Source organism: Orbicella franksi, chromosome 3 (assembly GCF_964199315.1).
Source record: "Orbicella franksi chromosome 3, jaOrbFran1.1, whole genome shotgun sequence".
In the NCBI taxonomy this organism is placed as follows: domain Eukaryota; kingdom Metazoa; phylum Cnidaria; class Anthozoa; order Scleractinia; family Merulinidae; genus Orbicella; species Orbicella franksi.
In genome coordinates, this window is record NC_138147.1 from 10,290,606 (window position 1) to 10,317,976 (window position 27,371).

The 27,371-nt window shown below is 36.6% G+C and overlaps 1 protein-coding gene and 1 long non-coding RNA gene across 2 annotated transcripts; one reads left to right on the plus strand and one right to left on the minus strand.

Annotated features, from left to right (window-relative positions):
• The first annotated feature begins 3,374 nt into the window (after positions 1 to 3,374).
• LOC145481126 (uncharacterized) lies at positions 3,375 to 6,016 on the plus strand. The gene is made up of 3 exons (XR_014048589.1): positions 3,375 to 3,614; positions 4,155 to 4,289; positions 5,672 to 6,016. It is a non-coding gene; the product is annotated as an uncharacterized LOC145481126 (long non-coding RNA).
• An 11,143-nt stretch (positions 6,017 to 17,159) lies between these two features.
• Positions 17,160 to 19,037, minus strand: LOC145483015 (uncharacterized). The gene is made up of 3 exons (XM_081461638.1): positions 18,347 to 19,037; positions 17,929 to 18,093; positions 17,160 to 17,201 (listed from the first exon to the last, which is right to left on the minus strand). The coding sequence occupies exons 1-3, from the start codon at positions 18,455 to 18,457 to the stop codon at positions 17,160 to 17,162; spliced, it is 318 nt and encodes a 105-aa protein (XP_081317764.1). The 5' UTR covers positions 18,458 to 19,037.
• Positions 19,038 to 27,371: the final 8,334 nt, after the last annotated feature.

Sequence of the window (27,371 nt, forward strand, 5' to 3'; positions counted from 1 at the left end):
AGCGCCGAGGAAAAACTTTTTTAGCTTTCAGAAACTTCTCAAAATCGTCGTCTGTGAGCGAGCGACACGAATCGTTCGATTTTGTTTGATTTTTTATCATTGTTCGCAGCCATATCCAAAAACGTTCGGTACACGAGGACTGAGAGAGGCGAACGCGTTATCATGCATTCAACTCGAAAGTGACGAGTGACGTGTAAGCAGGTAATAGGTCAATTCCAATATATTAAAATTCTGACTTCGCTCCGAGGCTTAGGGGAAACAAAAGAAATTAATTATTCATCCCTCATCCTCAATGCGATTTCTTTTGATTGATTCCCCTAAGCCTCGGAGTCAAGTTAGAATTTTAATATGTCAAAATTGGTCTATTGGTGATAGCCAAAACACGTAAAAATTATACGTAATTTCACACGTGTTGATTTACTGTTTTTCTCCGTGGTCGAAATGTCTATAAACAACCACAGTTTGTAAAATATAGCTAGTTTATTTTTCATAGAATTTGATCTTTTCCAATATCGACTTTTTCGCCTGATACAAGGATTCGTAACAATGACCCGGCCATAGTATTAATTACACACTACCTCCATCAAGCAACCGCCTGCTAAGCAGCCACTCCCTGTTCAGAAGCCGGTTATCAAAACGACGAAATTGGTTTCAGGAAAATAATGTAAGTTAACCTCTTTTAACCTTTCACCTCTAAAATTAAGCAGCAGTGGTCACCTTTCGTTGTTCCGATGAGGTTTCTCTACCGGCCTAACTCTCTATTAAGAGGCCGCCCAAATTTCAATACACGTATTTCGGTTTTGTTTGGAAAAGGCGATCCCAGATAAGAGTCCGAAATAGAAATTAAACCCTGGAAAAAGAAAGTCAAAAGGAAAAAAAACATACGTTTATGATCGTCTTCGCGTGATTCCGTTATTTAATTGCTCTGGGTAATTTACATTACATTAAATTCCATCAGTTTACACCTCTAAATCTGCTGACATTGCACTAGACTGCATTACGATGCAATAACTCAATAATCTTTTCTAGGATATAAGGGTTTTTGATTGTCATGTTTAACAGGAAGACAGAAATCAAAAGCGAAGAAGCATCATGAAATAATATCAGAAACGGGATCTTCTAATCGTAAATTGTAGTAATTTAAATAATTAAATCAATATAAATATATTTGAATACAAGTAGACGTTTCAATAGTGTTTACTCGGGCTTCGTGTCGCAATATGAAATCGTACTTTACAATTATTGAACACAATAAAAATAAATAAGAGAATCAGGATATTTAAGCTCAGATAGTTACTATTCAAGTTGTTTAGATGACTATCCTTAACCCACCTTCATAGCTCCTCCGAAGATTCTTGATTTTGTCGACTTCTGCAGTGTTCGTCTGAGCATCATAGTTAGTTGTTAATTATAGTACTTATGGGTCATTTGTTATCTCGTGAATACTGTAGCACGTACGTTTGCTAGCTTTCAAGCTAATGAATTCGTGGAGCGACCCGTTCCGAAAACGCTCGACATCTTTGTATGTGAGATGAGCGTGTAAGGCATTTCTCTCTCCGACGCTTTCTTCGCAAAACACAACATTCTGTAAATTATGTTGTTCACGAAGAGCGAGCACACGGTTACCAAGCTGAAGCAATTCTCAACCCCAGTTTCCCACGCTCTCTGCTAGGAACGCCTAGAACCATGACCTCCATTTGTGGCCCAAAACGAACGGCTTGCACTTTTGGACTGAGGCATTTCCTACAGAAGAACCAAGTAAAAAGTGTTCCATGATTGGCGTGCGACGTCGTTACTGACTTCATTAAGATAACTGACTGCTGCATATTGATTCATGAACGCGTAATATTGGAGTGTCATAAGGTCATCGCAAATCAACTATAAGGGACTTTTTACTATTTAAATTGATTTCTGAGCCGCAAGAGTACCACAGAAAGGAAGAATATGCAAATTGATATATCACTACGTTTTACCTTGCTTTTCGTTCAGTTGTTTCATTGGGGGAATTTCCGAATAGTTCTGTACTGAATCCGTGTCATCCCAATCGCGATCCCACAGGGTAAAAAAAAATAATTTACTTGCAAGGTTTAACTGATGACTTCAGTGTTTTACATTTCAAAGAGACAATATATTCTGCCTTTGTTAGCAGGAAGTCCAAGATGGGTAAGAGGCCCCGTTGCCACAAAAGGGTAACGATAAATGTGCTTAGAGAATGTTTCCAGTTAGGCAGGGTTTGTTTGCGTGCGATGTTGGAATCACAGTTTAGCTGAGACAATACCGACCACAAAAAAGATTGATACTAAAACGTATCCTATCTCTGTAAATTATGTATACCTAATGTAAACCACAGCGTAATTAAATCAGTAAAACCCTGTATTTTCAAAGAAAATGGAATTTTGATATGGAAACGCGGACTTTCGGCTTAGTCTAGAAAATCATATTACATCGCCTATACGGCAATCGTTGTCTGTTGCCAAAAAACAACTCGATCAGTTTATATATCTTCGCTGGTAAAATCAAGTGATCGAAATTGCGGATCACTCTATTTCACTAAACGTTGCTTAAAATTGGTATGCTAAAGTGTAGTTTGCATGTTATTGGCTTTTAATGTCACTTTTATTGCTCTATTTATGTTTTTGAGGTTGAGCTGATGATGTTTCTTTACCACAGCACTCACAGTGGCACAATATATTTATTTATTTTCTGTCGTTGTGTCTACATAGATGACAAATTAATCGTGCTATATGCTTGACATTTGAAATGTTGCGAACCACAGGCGTCCTAGAAAGAGACAATTGAAGTTATTGCAGTTTTAAGGTACATATGGCTGTCTGTATCCGTAAACTGTGTTAATTCGAGTGTGTTCAATTTTTCAAACAATAGCCTTGTGTTAAACAAATGAAGTGCAGGTACCCCATTTAAATATTAAAAAGTTCTAGCTTAAGATTGATCTTTGCAGAGTGATGAAGCAGATGTTAGTAATTGAATGGGAAGAGAGAATCGCAGAGATTTAAATTACACAAAGATTATCAGTTTCTTCGGCGAGAGCAGAAACTCGACTAATTTTGCTGCTGGAGGCAATAAATTTTGTGAAATTTTTAAAATCTGCAATTTCTTCATCCCGTTTACTATCTTATTTATTATTTAGATCGTTTATATCCAAACCTTTTATAAAATGATAAAAGCTCACAAGATTCGGAAAGAGTCGTGGGTTTAAAATGAAATGTTTCTCATTAATGACAATTGATGCATCGTATATCACAATTTCTCACTTTTACCTTTAGAAACGCCTACTGTTTCAGATATATGTGGAAATTTATTTTTCTCAGCACCGCACCTGCAGCTTTTAAACAATGCTATAAATAAGGCTTAAAACGAAAGCGCTAGCACACATCTGTCTTTGAAGATCCACTTTCGAGCGTACATTCAACAGTGCCTTGATCTATAGCTCTTTTGAAGAGAAGTTTAAAATGCAGCTGAAGTTTAGTTTTCTATTAGCCATTTTTATCGTAATTTCGTCTTCACTAGTTTTTGACAACTCAAGGGCAGAAGAATATGAAGCAAGTCTTAACAACGTTAGGGAATTTACCAACCCTCGGCGACGAACATCAAAGGTAGTATAGATCTCCATCCGAAGATACCAATTATTCAGGTGCTGTCGCAGAAAGCGAGTGCTCACCAAGATTACTTTTTTGATTGATTTTGAATTATTATACTGAGCAGTATTGACCTCTGGGTGGTTTGTTTCCTCATTTTAGACCATGTGATGTTACTCTTGAGAGTTCCTGCTTTCAAATTTTCTAATAGTCGCCTGCATATGAATGAATAATTTTTATAAAAGAACAATTCTCTAGAGAATATCACGTGGGGTATAACGGGGCAACAAGCCACGCAAGCTACAAAGCTCTATTGTTAAGACGAGATCAGTTTGTGATATGGAGTAAGTCGTTCCTTCATGCTACAAGAACGTTTTCCTTCATTGAAAGGAAATTTAGAAATGACATAACTTAATGACGCGTACTCATTTTATTTCTAATCAAGTTCCTAGTTTTTCTCTGAATGGCACACTTGGCGTTGTACATATTCATCCAAATATACTTCGTTTAGAAGCCTATTGACTATATGTTTTTATTACATTTATATATTTCTTTTAGCCAAGAATCTCGTCATCACAAGATGTTGATCGTATGCAACGTGGATTTGAAAATGCGCAGCAACTATCTCAGAGAGCCTGCATTTGTGGACTCTCTTCATTTAAGTGTTGTTATATCAAACCAATGTTACGAGAGGTCAGTCAAATATGCGTACAGCATAATATATTCTCCCCAGGCCCCCAATAAAGGCAGGGTTCAAAAACTCAAGCTGGGTCCGCAATATTTTATCTGAAATACCTGTGTTAAGTGTCTATAACACGATATATCAAGTCATTCTTCTACTGATTTCGTTGAGCATTTGACAAAAAAATACAATTATGAAAAATCGAACCCTTTTGATATTTGTATTTCATTTATTGTCCTTTTTAAAGCTTTCCTAAAGTACATGTATATTAATACCAAAAAATGTCATAACTATATGACTGGATTTATGAAAACCGTGTCAACACTTTGCATCAAATCACCCATATGCACTTGGATTCCACGGCTCCTAAGGCCTTAAAATCAATCCATGCGATGACAAAAATAGAGAGGAGAGCATGAAAAAACAGACTGACATTTCTTTTATTTTTGATATCGTCTACTTGGGAGCAGGGCGTGATTTCTTTAACAACGTGTTTATAAATGCAGACGTATATAAAGTGCGATATAACGTAAATAAGGATCGCTAAAGTTGAGATCAATTAACCTGGATTACGAACGACAAACTTCAAAATATGGCAATTTTCCTTCACGTTGTAACGTTCCTTTAAAAGCACCCTTGCCATCGGGAAAAATTTGCTGACTCAAACCCTCTGAGAAAAATGGAAACAGTTCACATTGGCAGGAATTTGACTTATCTAGAGTGAGACCCATTCCCAAATAACGAAAATTATTTCACTTTTATACACAATACTGCGCATAATCCGAAAAAGGTAAATTGCTACGTCGAGTTGTTCCTTTTACGTTACGTTCAAGCCAAAACGGAATAAATCAAACAAATGCTCAAACATTAGTGAACTATCTTACATTAAAAATTACCATGACGACGGTAAAAGACTGCAAGCTGATAAAGACACCCGTTAATTTTGTCTTTAATTAGAGTCCGATGACTTCCCTCATCTTTTATTGTTTTTTTTTTTTTGTTGTTTTTGTTTTTTTTCTTTTTCTTTTTTTATTGTTATCAAACTTATTTCATTGTTATCAAAACAATTTCTTTTAGCCTGGCAAAATATAATTTTGACATGCTAACTACAATTCAGTGATAAGTAATAGGGGTCAATGGACTTGCTTTGGAGCTTTCAGCACTTATAGCTAGAATTATGGCTGTATTTAACGAGTTAAGCTGCTGCCACAGTGAACCTGTGTACTTGTTTATCAAAAAAGGGGAAAAAACACTATAACGCAACTGAAAAATTGTGATATTGAGGTATCAAAGCAGAAGCATTGAAAAATGCTCGAAACCGTTGTCAACCATCTTAAAATGCATCATTTAAGGATAACCAAAAAACTAAAACGTTAAATATTTTCCTTCACAGATTAAGAGGGCTCGTCACAGTTTTGCAGGGGTTAGGAAAGCTGACATCGGAGATAAATCAATAAATAAATGGCTGCAACCGGAAGGCCTTCATTAACGATGATATGGCGAAAGGCATTCATCTGCTACTACGAAAAATCTATAGGGACAATTTAAAGGCTCGAGATTTGTTGTGTTGCTGTTGAGGACATTTCCCCAAGCAGATTTGCTAAAAGAAGACGATGCAAGACCGCTTAATTTATTCGAAGTCGACGACGTTTTGAAATAAGTTGCCAGTGCCGTTCCTGATCTTGTACATGTCCATCTTTGATAGCTTGTTAGCGATCTTAGTAAAATATATATATATATATAAAAAAACAACAACAACAGCATCAGTAGTGATTAACTTATAAGACTAAATAGCAATATTTAGCATTACAGCAATATAATACAACTTCGGAGGTATTGTTGACCGAGGCGTTGTTAATGATTGCTTGACTGTCACGGTGTCAAATCACGACGACTCTCAAGTTATTCTACTCATTCAACTCAAAAACAGCTTGCTCACCCAAAGCATATAACTTTTCAGGGGCAGGTCAGAGGAGGCGAATTTGATTCAAATCCAAGAGAGCTTGATGAAATAGCTTTACACAATACCCTCCCAAATTGCAAAGTGTAAGACCCATTGTTCACACGTTCAACGAGATTCCTTTTTTTTTTTATTGTTAAACACATAATTACTTACATTGCATTACTCTACTTACAACACGACACAATACTTAACCTACTTACAATACACTACATTATTGTTATTATTATTATCATTATTATTATTATTAATATTGTTATCATAATAATTATTATTATTATTCTTTCTAATGCTTTTACTGTCTTACAAACGTCACTTACAATACATAAAAAAACAACTATTTACAATACTTGGCATTACCTTACTTACTTACAATACGCAATAATGACTTACACATTACGTTACTTCAGGAGTTACAATACAATGTAATTACTTAAATATAGAAAAAAGCAACAAACAAGCTAAAAAGAGACCTCACAACAAATTACTAAGGGAAACGCCTTAAGTGGTGAGAAGGAATTTCCACTTCTGTTGAAATTCCCTTTCACCATTCAACGTGGCAGCAATATATTATCCTGCACTAATGAGATGAAGTCGCCGAAAACGAACATAGTACTATTTAGAGCGTTGATATAAAGAAAGTATTTGCCTAGCATAATGAAGTGGTTGAGGGTCAAACGGTGAGTACAGGGACGAGTAATTCCAAATAATACCTCTGCCTCGGAGAGAAGTAAACTCGCGTTACTTACGGTAGAATACCAACGAGATTCCTTTTTGATAAATGGAATTCTGCACGACTTATATGAGAGGAACTTTTAAAACTAATAGTAGTTTCGTTTATATTCGAAACAACTATCTTTGCATATTTTTAGATTTAAAGAAAAGAACATACGTAAATATGTCAAAATAATGCATCAGTACCTACTCAGGCCCAGTCCACACCCCAACCGGAGGAATTTGAAAACGGCTTTTTCACCCTGCTAACGCATCAGATTTTTTCCGTCCACACTACCCTGGATAATTTGACAACGTAACAATGAATTGTCATTTTGGATTTATGTTTGAGGGAAACTCGTGTAGGGAAATCACGTGATTATCGCCACTTCATCGTTTTTGGAAAGCTCCGTTTTTAAGATGTTTTCCGTCCACTCGAAAACGAAGAGCGAGCGTCTTCAAATTGATCCTCCGGTTTAAAGAATGTTTTTCGAGAAGCTCCGTTTTCGTGACGGATTAGTGTAGACGCTAGGCCTACCGTAGAAATAAAGCTTCGTTTTCAAATTTCAAACCTTGATAATTGCGTCACTGTGTATTTTTATACCGTGTATACCGGTTTATCTACCTCAACAATTCCTTTAGCATTGAGGGTTTAACTGGAAATTTGATCCTCTGGGTGTGACGAGTACTTGGGGAATGAGTATCGCATCTAATCATAGAACACTAAAAATTAAAGGAGAAAGATATGTCTCAATCCATATCATTGTAATTTGCAAACTATTACTCAATAGAGAAATTTCGATATATTAAACCCCACAAACTCTGTAGTTATTCCCCAGAGCCTCGAGTTGAGGTCTATTGTTTTAGGCTGAATTTTAATACATCGAAATTGGTTTATTTAACCTGCATATACACAGAAACTAGTAATAATCGTTTTAAATACCACTTTACCGCTTGTGTACTTTTACACGTATATAAATGGGCTAGTAGCTAATTACATACGTTATCCTTCTTACAGTTGTTTAATTTTTTAAAAGAAGCAAAGAAAAAGAGGCAGTAGGGCAAGGCAAAGGAATGCAGCGATTTCAAAATTAGGTATTTTGAAACCTTCAATAAGAAAAAGAAATTTAATGGATTTCATTAAATAACTGAGATGAATAAGCAAATAAACAAGAAACCTAAGCAAACAAGACCCAAGGAAGAAAAGCACGTTTGTTTTGTTTTGATTTGATTTTCTGCCCGGCTGTTTATTTGTGTGTGCGCGTTTGGCGCGGCCTTTCTTTTTATGCTTTTGCTGGTAGTTTTGTTCAATAATAATAATAATAATAATAATAATAATAATAATAGTAATAATCGAATATTTACCCAGGATAATCCTTCAGTACAAGGTACCGTTATCAACAAGGTCCTGTTAAGGTAACCATATCTTAGGAGTTATTATTTTTGTCATAGCCCTTCGACTGAGTAGTTCTCAGCCATAATTTACTTGGGTTAATTCTGGGTAAGAGTAGAGCATTATCATTATCATTATCATTATCATTATCGCTCGTAACTTGATAATTTTTTCAATATTTTATCGTCTTGTAACTATTCGATGATTTATAAATAACATTATTGTCATTAAATTATTAATATTGTTATTATTCGAATGAGATTAAATTTCGATAAACATTTCAAAATAAAAATGAGCGATAGAAATTTTACACAACGTTTCGATGTCGTCATGACATCATTATCAAGTGACAAGAAAATTCTTGTCACTTGATAATGATGTGATGACGACATCGAAACGTTGTGTAAAATTTCTATCGCTCATTTTTATTTTGAATTGTTGTTATTATTAAAATTATTATTATTATTAAAATCGTTTAAGCAAACTGATATACTCAAAGATAGTACATTTTATTTGTTGTGCTCCTCGTTCTGTTAACTCTATATTGCTCAAGTATTTACAAGTAGCTAATGTTACTTAGTAAAAACACATATGGTCCAGATCTCGATTATTTTTATCTTTTGTTCGTCAATGGGCCATTTCCGAGTTACGTTGTGCCTCTGTTTCAAAACGAGGCCTCGTGAACAAATGAGTTTTATCTACATGAAAATGAACCTGTAGGTGGAGCACATTTTTAAGACTCGTTTTGGCACAGAGGCAAAAGGCAACTTGGAGATGGTCTATTCACGCCCACTATGTTAAGAACGTTTCCAAACACATATGTGTTTACAAATACTCAAAACGTGATCCCTCTCCGGTTTTTTTTTGTTTTGTTTTTGGAAGCAAAATGACCCAACTTTGAAGGCTTGTAAAATCATCAATTTCCAACATTAAAGTCTCAAACTTGAAATCGTGTATTTCAAACGATATATTTTATTAATTTTAAATATTCGTACTTAAAACGACCTTACTGCGCCTGCGTAAGGTTGTGTAAAATCAGCCTTAAGGGGAGCGCTTTACTGACTGTTTTAAAAGTACCTGTACAATCTCGAAAAAAAAATTTCAAAAGCAAATAAAAGTCATGTCTCTGTTTTCTTTCTTCAGTTGTTGTTCCACTGGCTGATTTTGGTATTATTATTATTATTTTTTTCCTTTTCTCATTCCATAGTGAAAACAGTGCTAACAGAGTGATCACCAAAGTGAACTCTGACCATGATATGCCTGTAAGAGAAAACATGGTTGCAAATTAATCTTTCTGCCCATCAGTTTTGATATACATTTCAGTCAAAAAAAGTTTCAAAACTCCATCATATTTGAGGCTTGAAACTCAAAACTTTCTCTGCCTTACTTCATGACATAAAACGTTTCCAACTTCCCTTGCTAGAACACAAAATAATCCATGAAATTTCCTACATTATCGTGGTAAATAAATTTGCCTTTTTAAGTGAAAAAATTTAAAGGTAAAAATAAACACAACTCAAAATAACTTAAAAAGCTGTTTAATTTTAATTTGATATTGTTATATTTTCATGAGGCAATATGAAAAGAGACAGCCAAAAGTAATTAAGCCACAACCAAATTACAAAATTTAAAACTAAAATCTTAAAAAATCGACGGGGCCAAGCCATTTACAGGCTGAAAGGAAAATCAGTATTTAGCTAAAAACAGAACTCTTGACTGCCATGTAAAGGCTCGCATGGGATTTGTACCATAGCATGTAAACTAACCTTTGGAACCACTCGCTTCTTTCTACAACACTTTACAGAAGTTAAACCGCAAATGCAGGTGGAAGACATAACACGATTTTCAAATACTTTATCTTGTTGCATGTGCATGTTTGTTTGACTGTCCTCTGTGTGGCTGTCATCAAAAGTCTCCAGTGGCGTTACAGTTGGCTAAAAGATGAAATACCAGAGCAAAATTTAAAAAACTCACGATCAAAACAATTGTGTAACTGTAATATGTTCTACATTGAAAAAAAAAAAGATATGTAACTTCAACATCTCCCTTCCTCGTTCCCAGATAAAGATTTTGCGCTGGAATGAAGTCACTAAAATGAAGGTAAATGAGGATTTTCCTTTGACATATTTTTGTATGACTTTTGAAATATTCTAAATTTAATTAATAATATTATAAAAACAAATGAACGTTTAAATGGACAGTTCATTTATGAGCTTTGAGATGAACACATAAATTGAGTGAACCATTAACGCAAGACTGTCCAAACGATACACTTATGCCACAAGTTACACATCACAAAGATATCAGCCCAACATTGCTCGCCTCAAATGAAAAGTTTCATTCATTGTAGATAGAACATTATTTTAAGTAAAACTGTTAAAACGCAAATAAGGTAACTCTTAAACGTAATGAAATAAACCTACGTTTTCGAGCGTTCTTTTCTTCTGGCAATCACAGGGTGAGTCTTCGGCAGTGAATCGATGAGAATTTTCTAGTTGCAGAAATCTAGCAGGGTCTCCACTATATTCTCGTTGATCTAAAGCTAAGGATGACCAAATCATAAGATAAAAGGTGATGAACCGAAACATGGACGTCAGCAACATTTTTTTTTTGTGCTTTTCAGTTGAATAAACGGTTAAAAGTTTACTCGATTACAAGATTTTGATACAAGAAACTCAACGACGGAGAGCGACTTGAAAACTGGCATTCAAACCGTTTCCCGCATTCGACTTTTTTTTTTATAAGTTTTCCAAAGGTTGCAGGTGCAATGCTATAAACCGAAGTGAGGGCGGATTTGGACTTTGATTTATTTACTGTGTATATGTTTCTTGATGGAAACCCTAATGATGCTAGAGCGTGGGAGTTTACTAGCACTTAGGAGACAAGTAGAGATTAAGAGTGCGTCATTTCGACCACAGGAAGTTATACCTCATCCTACGAATTCCTCGAAGGTCGTTTACTGTTTCGAGAATTGCAAACTACACCATCATTTTAAGTTCAGCATCTTCATATTACGATTCATCAAAAGTTCACCGAATAGTCGAAAATATGAAACGACCCTAACTCGAATTTCCATTCTTCAGCCTGCTCACTTTTCGGGGATGTTCACAAGTTTAATGAACTACACACATATTAAAGTCACTCTAACCTCTAAATTCAGCCCTCGATCGTAACAAAGCTACGAATCCCTTTTAGAGTGATTGTAGCTAGCTGCAAAATGGTAGTCATGGGAAAGATATACATGCACTAAAGGCTGAATTGCAATTATTCGTTCAGTTGCTTATTTTCTTTAGTTGCCGGTATTTATAGTATTTTAACTCACAAGGGAGAGGGCGATCGATGAGAACGAAACATTTCATGGGAATGAGCACAGTCTGTTTCAAGAGCCTCGTCGACTCTCATATACAGAGTCACTGAACTAGTACTAGGCATACTTCCCAGCATGTATAGTCAGACATACTACTGTGAAAAACATTCACACATGTTGAAGTCTGATCTTTCAGGTAAAAACAAAATAAAAACCATAAAGAGAACACAGCAACACTTTTTAAAAATTAATAGCATATTTGTTGAGGACTTCACCAGCATCATTTATTGTTAAACCGACATGTAGAGTGATTTATTTGCTGATCAAATATGGATCGAGTGGCAAAAACTGAAATCAACAAAAATGGACTGATCCTCAAAATGCAGCAAAATGTCCTTAATCTTAGCTAACTAAGAATATTTAGTGGCCAAAAATATTCAGTTTTCATGTACTTTGATGCAGTATGTACTGACCCAGCGCACCAAAAGATTACGAATGTAATCTCGTTATATCTGGGCCTTTTAAAGGAAGTATTTTTGTGACTTTACCACAGCCGTTCTTAAATTGTAGCAGAGGCGATTCAATAGGACACAACAGGAAGGCGTTTCTAACTTTAAACTTCACTCTTCGCGACGTCTCAATCTTTATTAGACTAATTCCCTCAAGATACATGCAGCAAGAATGAGATTGAGATTCGCTACAGTGCTACAATACGTACATAATATTTGAAATGAAATGACGCCGGTCTGACGGTTTCAAGCACAAAACTTAACTTCAACGTATTTCCGTTTAGCGCCAATCTGCAGCTCAGGAATTTTCAGTCGTGTTCATGAAAATAGTCCTTCATCCTGTTACGAACTAGAATTTCCCTTGCAATTGAATATTCCTAAACAATTCTATTGAAGTAGTAGTGTTTCCTAGCGTTGATTCTGTAATATTAAGATTACCAAACATTGCCATTTTTGATAATGCAATTTTAGCATACTTGACGGTTGCAAAACCACGAGATCACTCTTGACGGCAGACCCATTTTAATTTTACAGAGCATAATCAACTTCGACTTACAGTTATTAAACTGGTCTTTTAATGAAGTCATAGAATCGAAGGTAAAGCGATATGTTTACGGAAAGCACAGCCACTGAAAGCGCAGGTGGTGAAAAAGCAATTAAAACCTGTGGCGCAAAACGAACGGACGCCGCTTGCGCCGAAACACGGTCTAAACATGAATTGTAGCCCTTCTACATGCTTATTAATCCACTGTTAGAAAATTTCATGCTAGCAAAGTAGAAACCAAACAAAAGATATCCACACTCTGGTGATGATCGCAAGGATAAAAAACAAGAAGGGTAGATAGTTAAATTTTAACAGCTTTTTACGTTTTTTTTTTTTTTTTTGGATATGCAGATTATTCAGGAGTTATTTAATCACGAGAATGCGCCCGACTTTGAGGAAGTAATATTTTGCCTGTAAACCGAATTGCATTTCAGTAATGTTTTTCTCAAGACGTAATGACAACTGAAAGTAATCTATCAGTTGTCACTCTGTTTGCACGGTTCAGCACATGGTGTCACTTTGTTTTTTAGCTCAAACGTTCTCCAATTACGCGCGTGCGGAGAAAATATTACGCATGTGTCGCTGGAATAATTGATGCTTGTCAAGAAATGGAGGCTGGAACTGATCTGCAAATAATGGTCAGGTTCCCGCCTACGTATGCTAGCCTACAACTGATCCGTCATTCGGTGTGAAACAACAAGCGGGAAATACACGTTCTTATTTCATGCTTACGTAAGGGGGTAGGATTATTTTCTTTAGCAAGACGACGGCGTGCCCGTAAGTATCGTGTGGCATGTCGGATGTATGAGAACCGACAAAGAAATTAAGGTAAAAGCTAAACCTAATACCAGGAAAAGCCAACGGCTTATTCTATTTCTTTCAAAGCCGCTTTTCATTTCTGTACGATGTCGGACATTAATCTTTATCACTGCCTGTGTCAAATAAGTATACACTTCAGTTTACATTCTTTTATTAACCGACTTGAGTTTATAGTCCATATAAGGCGCGCTCTGATTGGCTAATACTGGAGCATTGTTATCTCGTAATGCCCACGGGCTGATTACGGCGCCTGCAAAAACCAAGCAAAAAGCCATATAGTAAACTACTTATTAGCCTCGAACGTTCGGTTTTAACGGGAAAATCTCCAACCTCGGCCTTGCCGCATTGACCTCGCTATCGCTCGGTCAGTGCGGCAAGGTCTCGGTTGGAGATTTTCCCGTAAAGACCTCACTCTCGGTTAATAAGTAATTAATAATGCTAGTAAACTGGAAGAATAGCTTCTTGCTTTTGCTAGTAAACAGTGTGCTGGTTCAAAAGATATGAAAGAACAAGCGAAGATTCGCAGTCTCCATTCACAGGCCAACCGGAGGAAAAAATGTCTTTGTCAGTAAGACAACTTTGTTTTCAATGTTTTTCATTGCCGGTCTATCGCTGAAAAAATGATAAAATATTCTCAGCTCAACAATATTAATTAGCTAGAGATATTTTTCCAAAAGTTCCCGGTCCAATGACGGAGTAACCTTTAATATTTCTTTTTCCTGTAGTTATTGTGCAAGATCGAGCTGGTCCGGCTAACCTCGCAGCCATTTTGTGAACCTTTCGTCCGCAATGTCAGCTTCCTAGACTACTTGGATGTTGCATTTTTTTCAAATACACTAATTTTATCCGTGTCCTCATTGTCGTGTTCACTTTTGCCACCGCAAGCTGTGCATAGGATGGAAAAATCACAAAGAAAAAGATCGACAAGATTAACATGGGCGTCTGTAACAATCTTATTTCTATTTTTGTTCTTGTTGTTGTTTCAGCTAAGAGTCCATACCCATGCCATTAGCTGTTGAAGCGTAAAATGAAAACTCAATAAAAGGAGAACGATATTTAAAGAACTATAGAGTGTTCCATTCACCCCCGTTTTTACATGCTTGCAAAAATCCACAGTTGCCATGTTGAATACTACAATGAGGGCGGGCTGCGTGTCTTTGCTTTAATTTTGTTTTGCTTTGAGAACGATGACGATTCTAAAAGTGAGTGATTTTAAATGTTTCGGTTCACATTTAAGACCCACGATCTTTATTTGAAACATACACGTATCAAGTTACATTTTGATCAGGCCGTGGCCTCCTTCATAGTTACATGTAGTAAGTTGCCGTAAACTAAATTCAAACATTAAATGGTTTGAATGTTCTCAAGCCGATTATCACAACTGCGGATTGATATCCCTTTAATATGATGTCGAAACTTAGTCAAAAGTTTGAAGAATTTCCCATCGACATCATATTAAAGGGATAACAATTCGCAGTTGTGAAATATGGTTCTAACTGACGGCTTAGAAATGCCCTACTGAAGTAAAAAGACAATCTCATAGCTATTTACCATAACAGTCGTCGATGTTTAATGAAAAGTGAGAAGACTTTAATAACGTCTGTTTGTTTTGATATTTTCCGCGTTAAAAGGAGCTACAAGTTTATTTTCAATCTTCCCGCTGTGATGTACACGGCCTTTTATTGAATATTGTAAAACTAAAGCCAAAGTAATATTAACGAAGCCAGTCGCCATAGCTGCATGTTGTAAAATAAATCGACCGAAAGCTCTGAAGAAAGCAGCTGTCGAGCTTGCTCAAAAAAAAAAAATCGACACTGAATCGCTCCGAATAATTGGAGCTTAAGCGCTACAAAATAGGTAGAATCACAAAAAAAAAACACACACACACACACACACACACACAATGTAGCGAGAACATGAATAGATTAAATTTATATCATCCTCGGAAAATTTGACTGTTTTTCCAAAAAAACAAAAATACATTGATATATAGGGGAGGAGGAAACGTCTTTGGCAAGATAAATGTACGTAATGACATAACTACCGAATGTATCTAGGGAAACAAGAACACGAGACCGCCTTCAATCTGCACTAATTTTGTAAAAAGCAATTACTCTGGCTTGCGTTTGTGTGTCTCTGTAATTACGCACGTTACGCACGTGCATAAGAGTACACGCTGGATGCACGTGCCACAACACAGACATCGATTTTTTTGGCGTGACGGGGGTGCGTATAATCTCAGATTATTGCATCCGAAACTGAGGCCCCATCCACATTACGCAGGAGAAATTTTGAACACAGCGTTTTCATTCTGAAAGTCCATCAAATGCTTTCCGTCCACACTACTCCGGAGAAATTTGAAAACGCAACAATCACCGGTTAGTTCAGGTTAGTTGGATTTGTGTTTGAGGACAACTCGGGCATAGAAATCACATGTTTATCATGACGTCATTCGTTTTCGAAGGAAGCTCCGTTTTCAAAATGTTTTGAAATTCAAACTCCTCCGGTTTGAAGAGCGTTTTCGGAAAGCTTCGTTTTCGAGACGTATTAGTATGGACGGTAGGTATAACCGTAGAAATAAAGCTGCGTTTTCAAATTTTTCCGGTATGGTGTGGACGGTACTTTATGCCTTTTGTTTGGAAGACGTGGTTTTCCTCTGCTTTTAAAATACAGCCGCTACCGGTTATGTGCAAATCAGATCTGAGGGCTGACGTTTTTTCTATTTTATTTTTTTCTATTTGATCTTTGGTTTGTTTAGAAATCGTAATCGACGTTTCCAGGTGTGGGCGTTTTCTAAAGCAAGTGAACAATCGAAGTGAAATATTTGCTATCACGCGCGATCCCTCAATTTTGAATTCGTGTAGCTAAGCGATTGCTAACTCTAATCTTGAAAATCACATAAAGTAGTTATTTAACCCTGAAAATGCGACTATTTTTAATACGTTACTTATTGCCTCAGTGGGGTGGCTGGAAACGAAAGATTCAATCGCGTCATATCCGAGCGCAGATACATTGTACGTCCGTGTAGAGTGAGAGATAAAAAGTGAGATTTTAATTTCCTGTGAGTTATGGCAGTTACTAAAATCAATCACTTTGGTTTGTGTTTGCGTGGAATCATTTGCAATAACGCACGTGCACATATTCTGGAAGAATGATTAGCATGCCGCGTGCCAACCACGTGCAGGACCTCAAGTCGTACGTATAGCAAAGAGAAAAAAGATGTAAATATAAGCTCTCTGCAGTATATTTTTTATTTGCATAGCTTTAGGTGTCAAATAACAGGCCCAATTTATTTCTTTTTGTATTCCCCCTCCTCGACTCGCTCAAAAGCCGAGCTCGGAGCCAGAGAAATATCCATAGTTCTGTGTATTTTTGTGATAAGCACCCTGCAATTTCAACAAAAATAATGGCGCTACAACACCTTATCATTCCTTATCATGTCGACTTTAATATTTGTTTCTAAGGCCAGTCAGTTGTGAGCTAATGAGAAGAAAATCCTCAATTACAAGTTTAAACTAATCCAGGCTATTTGAGCGTAAGTTCTTTATCCAACGGTTAATCCAACCTTCAAATATATCATACTGATATTTCACCGCGAAAAAACTGCTCAGTAACTGCCATTCAATCGTTTTCACTCAGAATGAGTTTCCTACTGAGATGTTTCCAGCTTCCTCAACCTAGAAAGAGAAAACACAGTTATTCCTACCTAGTTTCCACTGTCGTAACGTCGGCTTTATCGCAAAACGTCCCGCAACACATGCCTAGTGCATTAGTTAAATGTTTGTGCACACAGGAAAGCAAGGTTTGTTGTTTTAAATGATTTGTACTTATTTGTAACGATTGCAAATGCATGTGGGTTAAAAATTTTGCAGAAAATTAAAAATATACATATCGAAATCACTCTGAAACAATAACAATGAACCTCGAAATGTCAAAGGAAGGCCTTCTGGTTAACTGCTGGACTTCGGAGCGGCGTACTTTTCTAATTTCGATCGAAACCTGGGACCCTTTTCTCGAAAGTCCCGGAATCTTTTCGGGCCCACAAAGCGATTTTTAGATAGTCTGTACCTACAACCCAAGGGGGTATATGCGCCTGAAACTCCTTGTATGAAGAGAACCTGTAATCATTTTTGAGATTTTGCTACGGCTTTCGGGGTGCGAAAACTTTTCGGGACCTTCGAAAAACGGGCCCCTGGTCGGAACTGTCGTATTTTGTTCTTGATATAAGACCTTGATTTTATTCTGTCGACACGTCTCTCGATAAGCATCCTACGCGGTGTGAGATACTCGCCGGTTCTAATGAATCACCAGGCTTCCCTGCTCACTGGATTGGGGCTGAGTTCGACCATATGTACATGTAAAACATCAATGCAATTATGATCCCTGCAAAAAAGTTAAAATTACCTTGGCAAGTGTCCGTTTTCTTAGACAACACTTAAGGGAAGTAAGTCCGCAAAAACAGGGAGAAAATGTTCTAGATGCTCTCTGAAGGTTTGCTAATCCACGAATATTTTTCGTGTCACCTTGTGAGTACCAGTCTTGAAATTGTCGTGGGTGTGCTATTTTCGCCTAAAAACATGAAATGATAATTAAGAAAGTAAATGTCATAGGCTGACAGATCAAAAACTCAGTTAAGTTATTAAAATAACGATGAACCATCGATTAAAAGGCTGGAAAGACTTGGAAGAGCTGAATAACTATAGCTTACCAAATTACCATGCTTTGTCGTCAGTTATTGCATTTTAGCAGAACTACACGTACAATAATAATACAACAATTGAGACACAACGTTTCCAAGTCCGCGAACGTTACTCGCATTTACCGTAATCTCCTGCTCGCTTGCTTCATCATCGGCCAACACTGGCGTAATCATGATGAAAAGAGCAACAAAAAGAAACACTGGCGTCAGCGGCATTCTATGTCGCCTCGACATCGAGTGATCAAATCGGTCAACTGTTCAATTCAAAATGATGTCGACGACTCAAGAAAGAAGAGAGAATCAGTCTGCTTTTCTTATCCGCCTTTTTATACACCTTCAAAGAGCCGCAAGTGGGATGTTAAAGACCGAAATGGGGGTGGTCGTCAGTGCTAATTTCTCTTTGTTTTGCTTAGAAAATGATTTAGAAGTTCCGCGGCGGCGAATCGAGATCTATGATGCGGTATTAAAAAGAGAAAACTAAGTTATGTTTTGACCCCGTGATTTCATTTCTAGCTAGATTACGGCTTCGTATGGAAGCAATTTTGACGGAGAAATTAAACACGGCCAGAATTGGGAAACGTCATTAAACATTTAGAGATTTACAGTTTTATTCACGATCCGAGCATAGCAAACTTGAGTTACTTAGTTGAGTCCAACCAAAGAAAACAAATAGACCTTAGCCTTTGTCAAAGTACACAAAAGTGTTCGAGTGTAAGCACACCAGTAGGGCATTCAATACTTCCAGCGAGAAATTAGCTACTTCTAGAAGAAAAAAAGTGTATAAACACAGAAAGATTATTTTTATCTACATGACGCAATTTGACGCAACATTAATTTTACCTTATTGACTACCCTCGAGTGGAGAATTCAACACTTCGTTAAATGCTATGATTTATCATTGATATATAAACGACTTCAAGTATAAAGTAGCTGAATCTACACAGAAAGATTATTTTTAGATACTTCAAGAAATTTGTTAAACATTCATTTTATATTATTGATAACATTCAAGTGGGCAGCGTTAATGGAGCAATGGAAGTAACAATAAAAAAACCAACATTTAGAAAACCTCGCGTAGTAAGGTACAGGCATCAGCAGCATCGCGTGGTGTCAGATTCATAACAGAGGATGAAGAAATGGTTATTCTGAAGAAACCTAAGGACATGATAAGAAGGAGTGAAATCAAATGCAAAGAGTGCCGAAGTGTTTGCAATGCCCAGTGTAAGATGCCTCACCAACACGGCATCAATCAAGAAAGTTTGAAATTATAAACAGATCAACGGGATGCAATACAATAGCAGAGTTTATTAATTCCTCCCAACTAGACTTGTCAGAATTAATTTACACCTTTTCAAGGACAGTCTAAAATTACATGAAGTGCTTGAAAATTACATGAATTGTTTAATATTAAAATAACAAACATGATACTTATGTTACGTCAAAATAATAATGATACTGAACGAGATGATAAAATACACTTACTACGTAAACTTTATGCTTCCATTTTTACCTTCCTCTTGAACTTGCTAAGTAATGTAGAACTTCTGTTGTTTAGGCTGAGAGAGTTATAGATCTTAAGAGGATGATAAAAAAGGAACGTAGTGCTATGGTCTTGCATTATGTCTTGTCTTGTATTCTGCTGTCTTGAGTCTTGTATTATGACTATGCGCTTGAGAGTGAGTTGACAGTTTTGCAGATAGAAAAGATGGATGGTCCAGAAAGGAACAAGAACGTTTTTTCTTGAAATGGACTTCATTCAGTTAATGGACTTTTTTCTTTTACAAACATGCCAAAACCTCAAGAATGTCTTGAGACATTTCAATGCTTGTTACGCTAGTCTCCTTTGGAACAACATTTAGCATCACGGCTTCTATTATTTTTTAGTATTTATTTAAAAAAAGAGACTCCGTTCAATTTACGTTCTTAGCTGAAGACGGTTGTAGTTACTTTTTCTTCTTAGGGCTAGGGAAATTGTTTGAGTTCTTTACCTACTGTTTCCTTTGGCCAATTAAAAAGAAACTTGTAAGCGTGCAGGCTGCCACAGACATCGGAACTTAAAACCAGCGTCAACTTTTTAGATTTGTTTTATTTTCAGTTTCTTTTCCTTTTTTCGATTTTAAAGATAAGCCTTGACTCAAAATTTCAGGGCAGTAGTTGGGGTTAAGAGGAACCTCAAACAGATCAATGGCCCCAAGTGTGTTTTAACACATGTTGTATGAAGGGGCGTCGAAGAACTAGAAAAGCAAACATGTTATATTATATCAGCCTAAAAAGCGACCATTGATTACTTTTTACAATATCACTTTTTCAGTGGATAATGGCAAAGACAAGCAGAATGATGTCAGAGTAATTGTGCCTGTCCGTTAGTGCTAACGACCAAAATAGTCTTCTATTTTAGTAGCATATTTAGTACTGTGGAAAGAAAATAAATAAAAGGGATGCCATTTTGACAATGATAACATAACTAAAATAGAAACTTCCAGAGTCTTTTAAAACAATCACAGGAAATGTATTTTTGCTATGATCAAGTGATTATTATGTAAGACTTTTTTCTTTCTATACTCTACAGACATTGTTCAAATACTATATTCTGTTTTTTACCTTGGTAAGAGAATTGATAAAAAGCGGTTTCGCCAGTCTTCTGTTAATTATTTGCTTCTTCATTACATTTATTTATAAAACTAACAGGATCTCTATCGAGATCTGCTTTAGTTACGATCAAATTAACAACTGAATTAATTTGCATCTTGCATTTTCACAAGCTCGTGTATTCCATATCAATAATTAAAATCAGATGAAATACACTAGCTTCTTTTTGTATTAGTTACGGCATTTTACGCACCAGAAATGCATTTCAGCAACAAGCTGAGGTTTGCAATACATATTTGTTTTTAGGCTGTATCTTTTCTGTATATTCTAGTTCCTAATTCAAAAATCCCGCTCCATAGTTTGGTCTAAGCTGTGTCAATACGCTGATTTAAAGACTGCCTACTCGTTCGCGGAAATTACTTTTAGATTTTGCGTACACCACACGGAATACAATCGTAGGAAATTCTTATTTCCATAGAATGTGGCCAAATATACGAAACCGCCGAGTTGTTGTTAAAGGAAAATCCCCGCAAAAGAAATCAAAACACAGTAATGAAAATTAATTCTCCTTGTGAATTTGCTCTGGCTAATCTCAACAACTTCCGCATATGAGGAAAAAACAGATTGTGACTCACCGGAAGTCACTGGCGGAACATCAAACTGACATATTTTTAAATATATTTAAGTGAAACGTTTAGGGCTAAGGAAGGAATATCAACTTGAGATGTAATTTTCATTACAAACGAACTATGTTAGTCATTTTTGATCTTAAAAAAACTTCAAAGAAACGAAAAGGAAAGAAAGAGAGAAAAAGGAACGACATTTTTCTGTTTTCCAAAGTACTAACTGTGTCTCTCGGATATGATAATATCGCTGATCTTGGAAATAGTTCAGCCTGAAGTAGCTGTTTTATTTTTCAAGCTAGTACGTTCAGAACATTTCAATTTTGTTTGTAATAATAATATCTCGCATATCTGAAGTATCTCTGTAAAATTACCGGCCATAAAAACTATTCTTACTTCTCCTTCCATGTTTAAGAACGCTTTTACAGGATATTGTAAAACAAGAACCAAAGTAATATTTTTAATGTACAGAGCCGTAGCAGCGGTGTCCGCTTAATCCATTAAATGTACATGTGATTGCCACTGCAATGTGTCAAGTATGATAGAGGAGCTATATAGGCAAGAAAAATAAATTGGGCATAGCGAAAATAAAAGTGAAAAGAATTGTTCGGTTATTGAATTATTAAACTGGAAAACACTGCATACAATGTAAGCTTTCACCTTGCGCCATTAGTTCTGTATAATATCCCATAAATTTTAATAACTTTAAGGACGGTGCCCACTTTTGTTAGTGCGCACACGTTCTGCGCATCACGCAAGGCATGGTTTAAGTGGCGCGCGCGCTGGGTGAAATTGACGCAATCAACTACGCTACCGAGTACACGACTAAAATGAAAGCGAAACTCTTCTACTGTGACCAAATCAAGTTTTATGAGCCTGTACCTAAACCAGGAACACCAGAATAGCAGCATATCGCTAACCACTAACTGTTAACGTCCTCCAGCTGAAAAACTAGCTGTTATCTGTCGAAAATTATACTGAAATCCAACTGTAAACATGGACCTGCAGATGGCGTAGTGCGCGCGCAAAACAAGTTCGAGATACGCAAATGTTTTACTTACTGGGGAGGTGACAGGAAAAAATGTAACGGGCACCGTAAAAGTTTTCAAAAAAGATCAGTAACTTTAAAAAGCGCGTGACTACCCCTACATTTTTTTTTATAAAATAGAAGTGGCAAGCGTATTCAACACGTGATTAGTTTCTGGTTGTGAGCAAAAGGTATTTAGACTGTTTTAACTTATACGCCATTGCTTGTATTAATTCAACCGAACTTGTAAACGAATTCACAACTGAAGATGATCGTTGAACGATCAAAACATGTCTTGTTTTAAACTTACAGTTGTTGTCCATTTCTTAAACAGTGTTACTTGCCTGCTATTATCAAGACTATTTAGACTGTATTTTAGCTGAACCAGAGGAAGGCTGTCAGAGACGCAAAAAGCGCTGTTGTAACGCTTTTGTTGTTAAAAATAAACCAAAAATGGTTTTATGTTACCATTTACCATGTAGTTTTAAGATCTTTATAAATTTGTTTGCTTTTTTGTATGAAAAGGTGAATTGTAAGAAAATCTGTGAAGAAATATCATTTCCTTCCTGCGATTCAAGGCTAATTATCTGGAAAAAATGCGTGGCTACCTCAAGTCTTCTTTGTGAATTCCAATAGATCTTGCAAATATCTACTTTTCCTGCGTGGTCCTAACCTGGCGCAAAAACTTTCGTATTTAGTAGGCACCGTCCTTAAACTGTTTCCATCTTCGTTTGTTGTAGAAAATGAGGAACAAATACTCAACGGGAAATAAATTTCACTTCAAGGCCGTCGTGTACCCTGTGTAAGCGTTGTTTTATCGTTACATTTGACTTGTCCAGTACCTTTGGCAACTCTGAAACAACTACAGTTTAGTACGTGGTTTTGGAATAACTCGCGGACCGTACAATTACAAAATGTAATAAAATGTTACGTAAGTCGGCATTTTGAGCCATAAGGAGATTCCGCTTCAGCAATATCAGCTTGAATAAAAAAAGCAAATCTAATTATAGAAGCATGTAGTTCGGTCATCATCATTCTCTATTTTTTGTTATTTATATATTATTTATTTATTTATCTATTTATCTATTTATCCGCTTACCCGCTTACCCGCTTACCCGCTTACCCGCTTACCCGCTTACCCGTTTACCCGTTTACCCGTTTACCCGTTTATCTGTTTAACTGTTTACCCGTTTACCCGTTTACCCGTTTATCTGTTTAACTGTTTATCTGTTTATCTGTTTATCTGTTTATCTGTTTATCTGTTTATCTGTTTATCTGTTTATCTGTTTATCTGTTTATCTGTTTATCTGTTTATCTATTTATTGTAATTACTCCTTTAGGAAAAGAAAAATGCCGAAAGGATATCAGAAGGAAAATGTAAAAATTGAAATTAATTTTTAAAACAGTAAATGATCAGTCCCCGGAGTATCTGAAAGGCCTATTTTAACCCTTCAGCACGGACTATTAATACTAGAAATATTGAAAACAAATAGCTCTGCCTAAGCCCCGTACCGCTTTTTTAAAACGTAGTATCTGCTACAGTCGGGCACATTTGTGAAATAGCCTTCTGTCTAACGTCAGAGCCATTAGATATATATATATTTTTTTTTAAATGAGATCAATCGCCTAATGTCTTCCTCATATCCCCACACGGTAAGTATGTAAATCAGATCATCTAATTTTTTTCTATCTCAATCTTGTGAGAAATGTTAACTGATGTTTCGGTGCGGTGCTAGGGGAGGGGGCGGGTAGGTTTTGTGTTGTAATAAAGCATCAACACCATTTTGTTTTAAAAGATAGGAAACGTGCCCTTCAAGGTGAGGTGTTCATTGTTAGTCAGAACGTCATATTACCTGTACTTAAAAAACGGCAAAGTCCGCCATGCTGGATCAGACAACTTGGAGATCACCAATTATTAATACAAACAGTTAATGAAATGTAAAACGATATTTATTATGTAATGTTGCATAGAAATAAAACAAAAAAAACATTCTGTAAAAAGACGAAATTTGACCGTAACTAAATTTCAAAATGCGGCTGCCGTACTTGGTCAAATATTAGGGAGTTTAAGCAAATCACTACGGCTGGTGTAACTACGGCTGCCCTGGCTGAAAAGGTCTGGGGAGACTACGTCTCGGTGGTCTGCCCAATTTTACCGAAATACAAAGACGAAAGAAACATCGGCTAAGGAGTTTAAAATCTCTTTTATTTAGTTTCCCTCAGCCAAGTGGCTTTGCTCAAAGGACGATGGCCGTTATTCACCTTCCTAGGACGAACAGATTATTTCTGAGCGAAAGCGAATGCCATACACTTTGTACTATAACAATTTGATGGGTGAAATATATAATTTCAGAGACAAATGTCTCAAAGAATATTGAGTGAAGAACACAAATATATCAATACTCCAAAAGCAAAATAGTACCGTATAGTTTTCCAGATATAAAGCATCTTCATAAACCCTCAAAGCAATCTTAACCGAAGAAAAACAACCTCGTGTTCAACACGAATATTTCACTTGACTCATTTCGCCATTCCAACACCTTTGCCAAAACTTATCGTAAATTCAGGATACGGATTTACAAGCTTATGAGAGGCAACCTTGACACAATCTTTGACTTAAATTGACTTTAAAGGATATAGTATCCAATGGAATTCTTAAAATGCCGAGATGTCCGTTGAAAAGGGCCAGAGAAGCGAAATAAACCCGACGTAGTAGCCACTACAGCAAAACATCCCGACTCACGTAGTCAGATTTCACGCTAAGGCTGGATGCAACCGAAGTACATGCGCAGTGTCTCATTTTGGGGGAAATTTACTTCCGGCAGCCATATCAGCGCCAGCCGTAGCGATTTGTTTAAAGTCCCTAATGTGGCGAAACAGTTGAAATCGGCGGCGGGGGATAACTTTGAATTTTTATAACGTTGAGAGTTTGATCAGGGAATCAAATTTGAATTACTTAAAGACTTGACAGGTGCCCTCTGTAATTTTCAACTATGGCCATTTGGACCAGAAAAAATCAAATTCTTCAAACTTTCTCAGTTGAATGGTCTAGATAAGTGATTCACAAAAATATAACTTTCAGTTCAATTCGATTCGTATTTTAGCGCTGGGGCCACCATCTTGGTTTTGCCCCTCTGAGAGGGCTTTCAGCGGCCATTTTAGGGCGCATTTTTAACAATTTGCCATACAAAGAAAACGATCTAACTCCCGGTAAAAACCTTTCATTCGAGACAAGCAAATGTTTCTTGTTACATTGAGAGGCTGTTTTGGCAATTTGATCGTCACCTGATTTTTCTACAGAATTTTAAATTTCTTCCCTTTCGGACTACTCATGAAACGCCATAAAAAAGGCGAAGTTTAAAGGAAAATATCGCCAAAAGTACATCACTTGAGATCCCAAAACTACCCTCCACTTAAAGAGCAATGTCTCACCTGTAAATACATGCAATAAAATTTTGGGGCAGTTAAAACTGTAAAATGTTAGAAGAAGAAGTTTAAGCTGTGTTTTTGTCAACAAAGACCGCCGTCCTAATTAGCATAATAACGTGAAAATAACGATGCACAGAGAAAATAATGATATATTCCACTTATCTCGCGACATGTCGACAACTGGATGTTCCACGATGCCTCATGTTATATTTCCAGTATGTTTCAGCCACATTTTCGGTGATTAGTGTACGAAATAACTCTCAGACATCGCCACGGTTAAGCAGATTTCAACTCTACGAAGCCCGCTTCATAACATCTATCAATGTTATTAGTCTTTCGCCTCATAAGCCGCCGTTCACAAGAAGTTTAACAATTTGCTGAGATCCTAACTGACCCAGAAGTCTGTTAGAAGCCCTTAAAATCTTCCTTTTAATCGAGGATTCTCATCAAGAACTCGTTTAAGCTGAGTTCTGTTTTGATCTGTTCTGCACCCGCCATTATTCCACAGATTACGTTACATTTGACAAATGCGCATTCCAACGGGTAGGGGTAGGGTGGGTAGGAAGTGAAAATGTAACCGACATTAAAGCCATTTCACGCATTTCTGTGGCTAAACTAGTTACCGGCTTTCCCAGAATGATTTGAACATGAGCTTCTGCTTGCAGGTATTTTCTAGGTTATTTTTGCAGGGTAGGGTGGGGGGGGGGGGGGGTCGTGTATTAAAAAAAAAGAAAAGAAAAGAAAAAAGAAAACGATAGACAGTATCAAGTCAAAAGATTTTGATCTGTGTATCTTGATCAGCTTTATCAGTTCATCAGTGAGGCCCCATTAGGGATTTCGGGATACTGGATATTTGGGTAAAAAGTTAATAGGATGCAAGAAATTTAGGGGAAATATTAATGGGGTAGAGCATGTTTAGATCAGATAAAACAGGACATTAATTGAGTAGGAAATCGTTGAGCTGGATTTAACAGGATACAAGATATTTAGGACAAAAATTAACAGGATAAGGGATACACCGACACCCCCTTCCCCTCCCCCTCTCCCACTATGGGGCCTCAACAATGGTCAGCTATTTAGGATAAAATAAATGTATGTCAACTGCTATAAGCATTTATTCTGGACTCTTAGTACTTATATCACGGTGGAATATGAAAGTTTTGTATCAGAGTTTCGGGCTTTTAAGGTTAGGTAACGCAGTTCCTTGTTAGTAATTTCGAAGCCCACACTTGTTACACTGAATAGATAGATAAAGACGGGGCTGGGGAAATAAACAGAGAATGAAATGTGTCCCGAATTCTGTACCGTTTAACACGAATTTCTTACATGGCAACCTTTGTGTCTGCAAAGAGATCGAGGCACAACATTTCACACTATATTTGTAAACAACTATCCTAATCTCATTGACAGCCATTAGAATTTTCATTTATTACAAATAGAATACGGATAGAACTCCAATAAAAAGTCTCTTCCTTGTGTT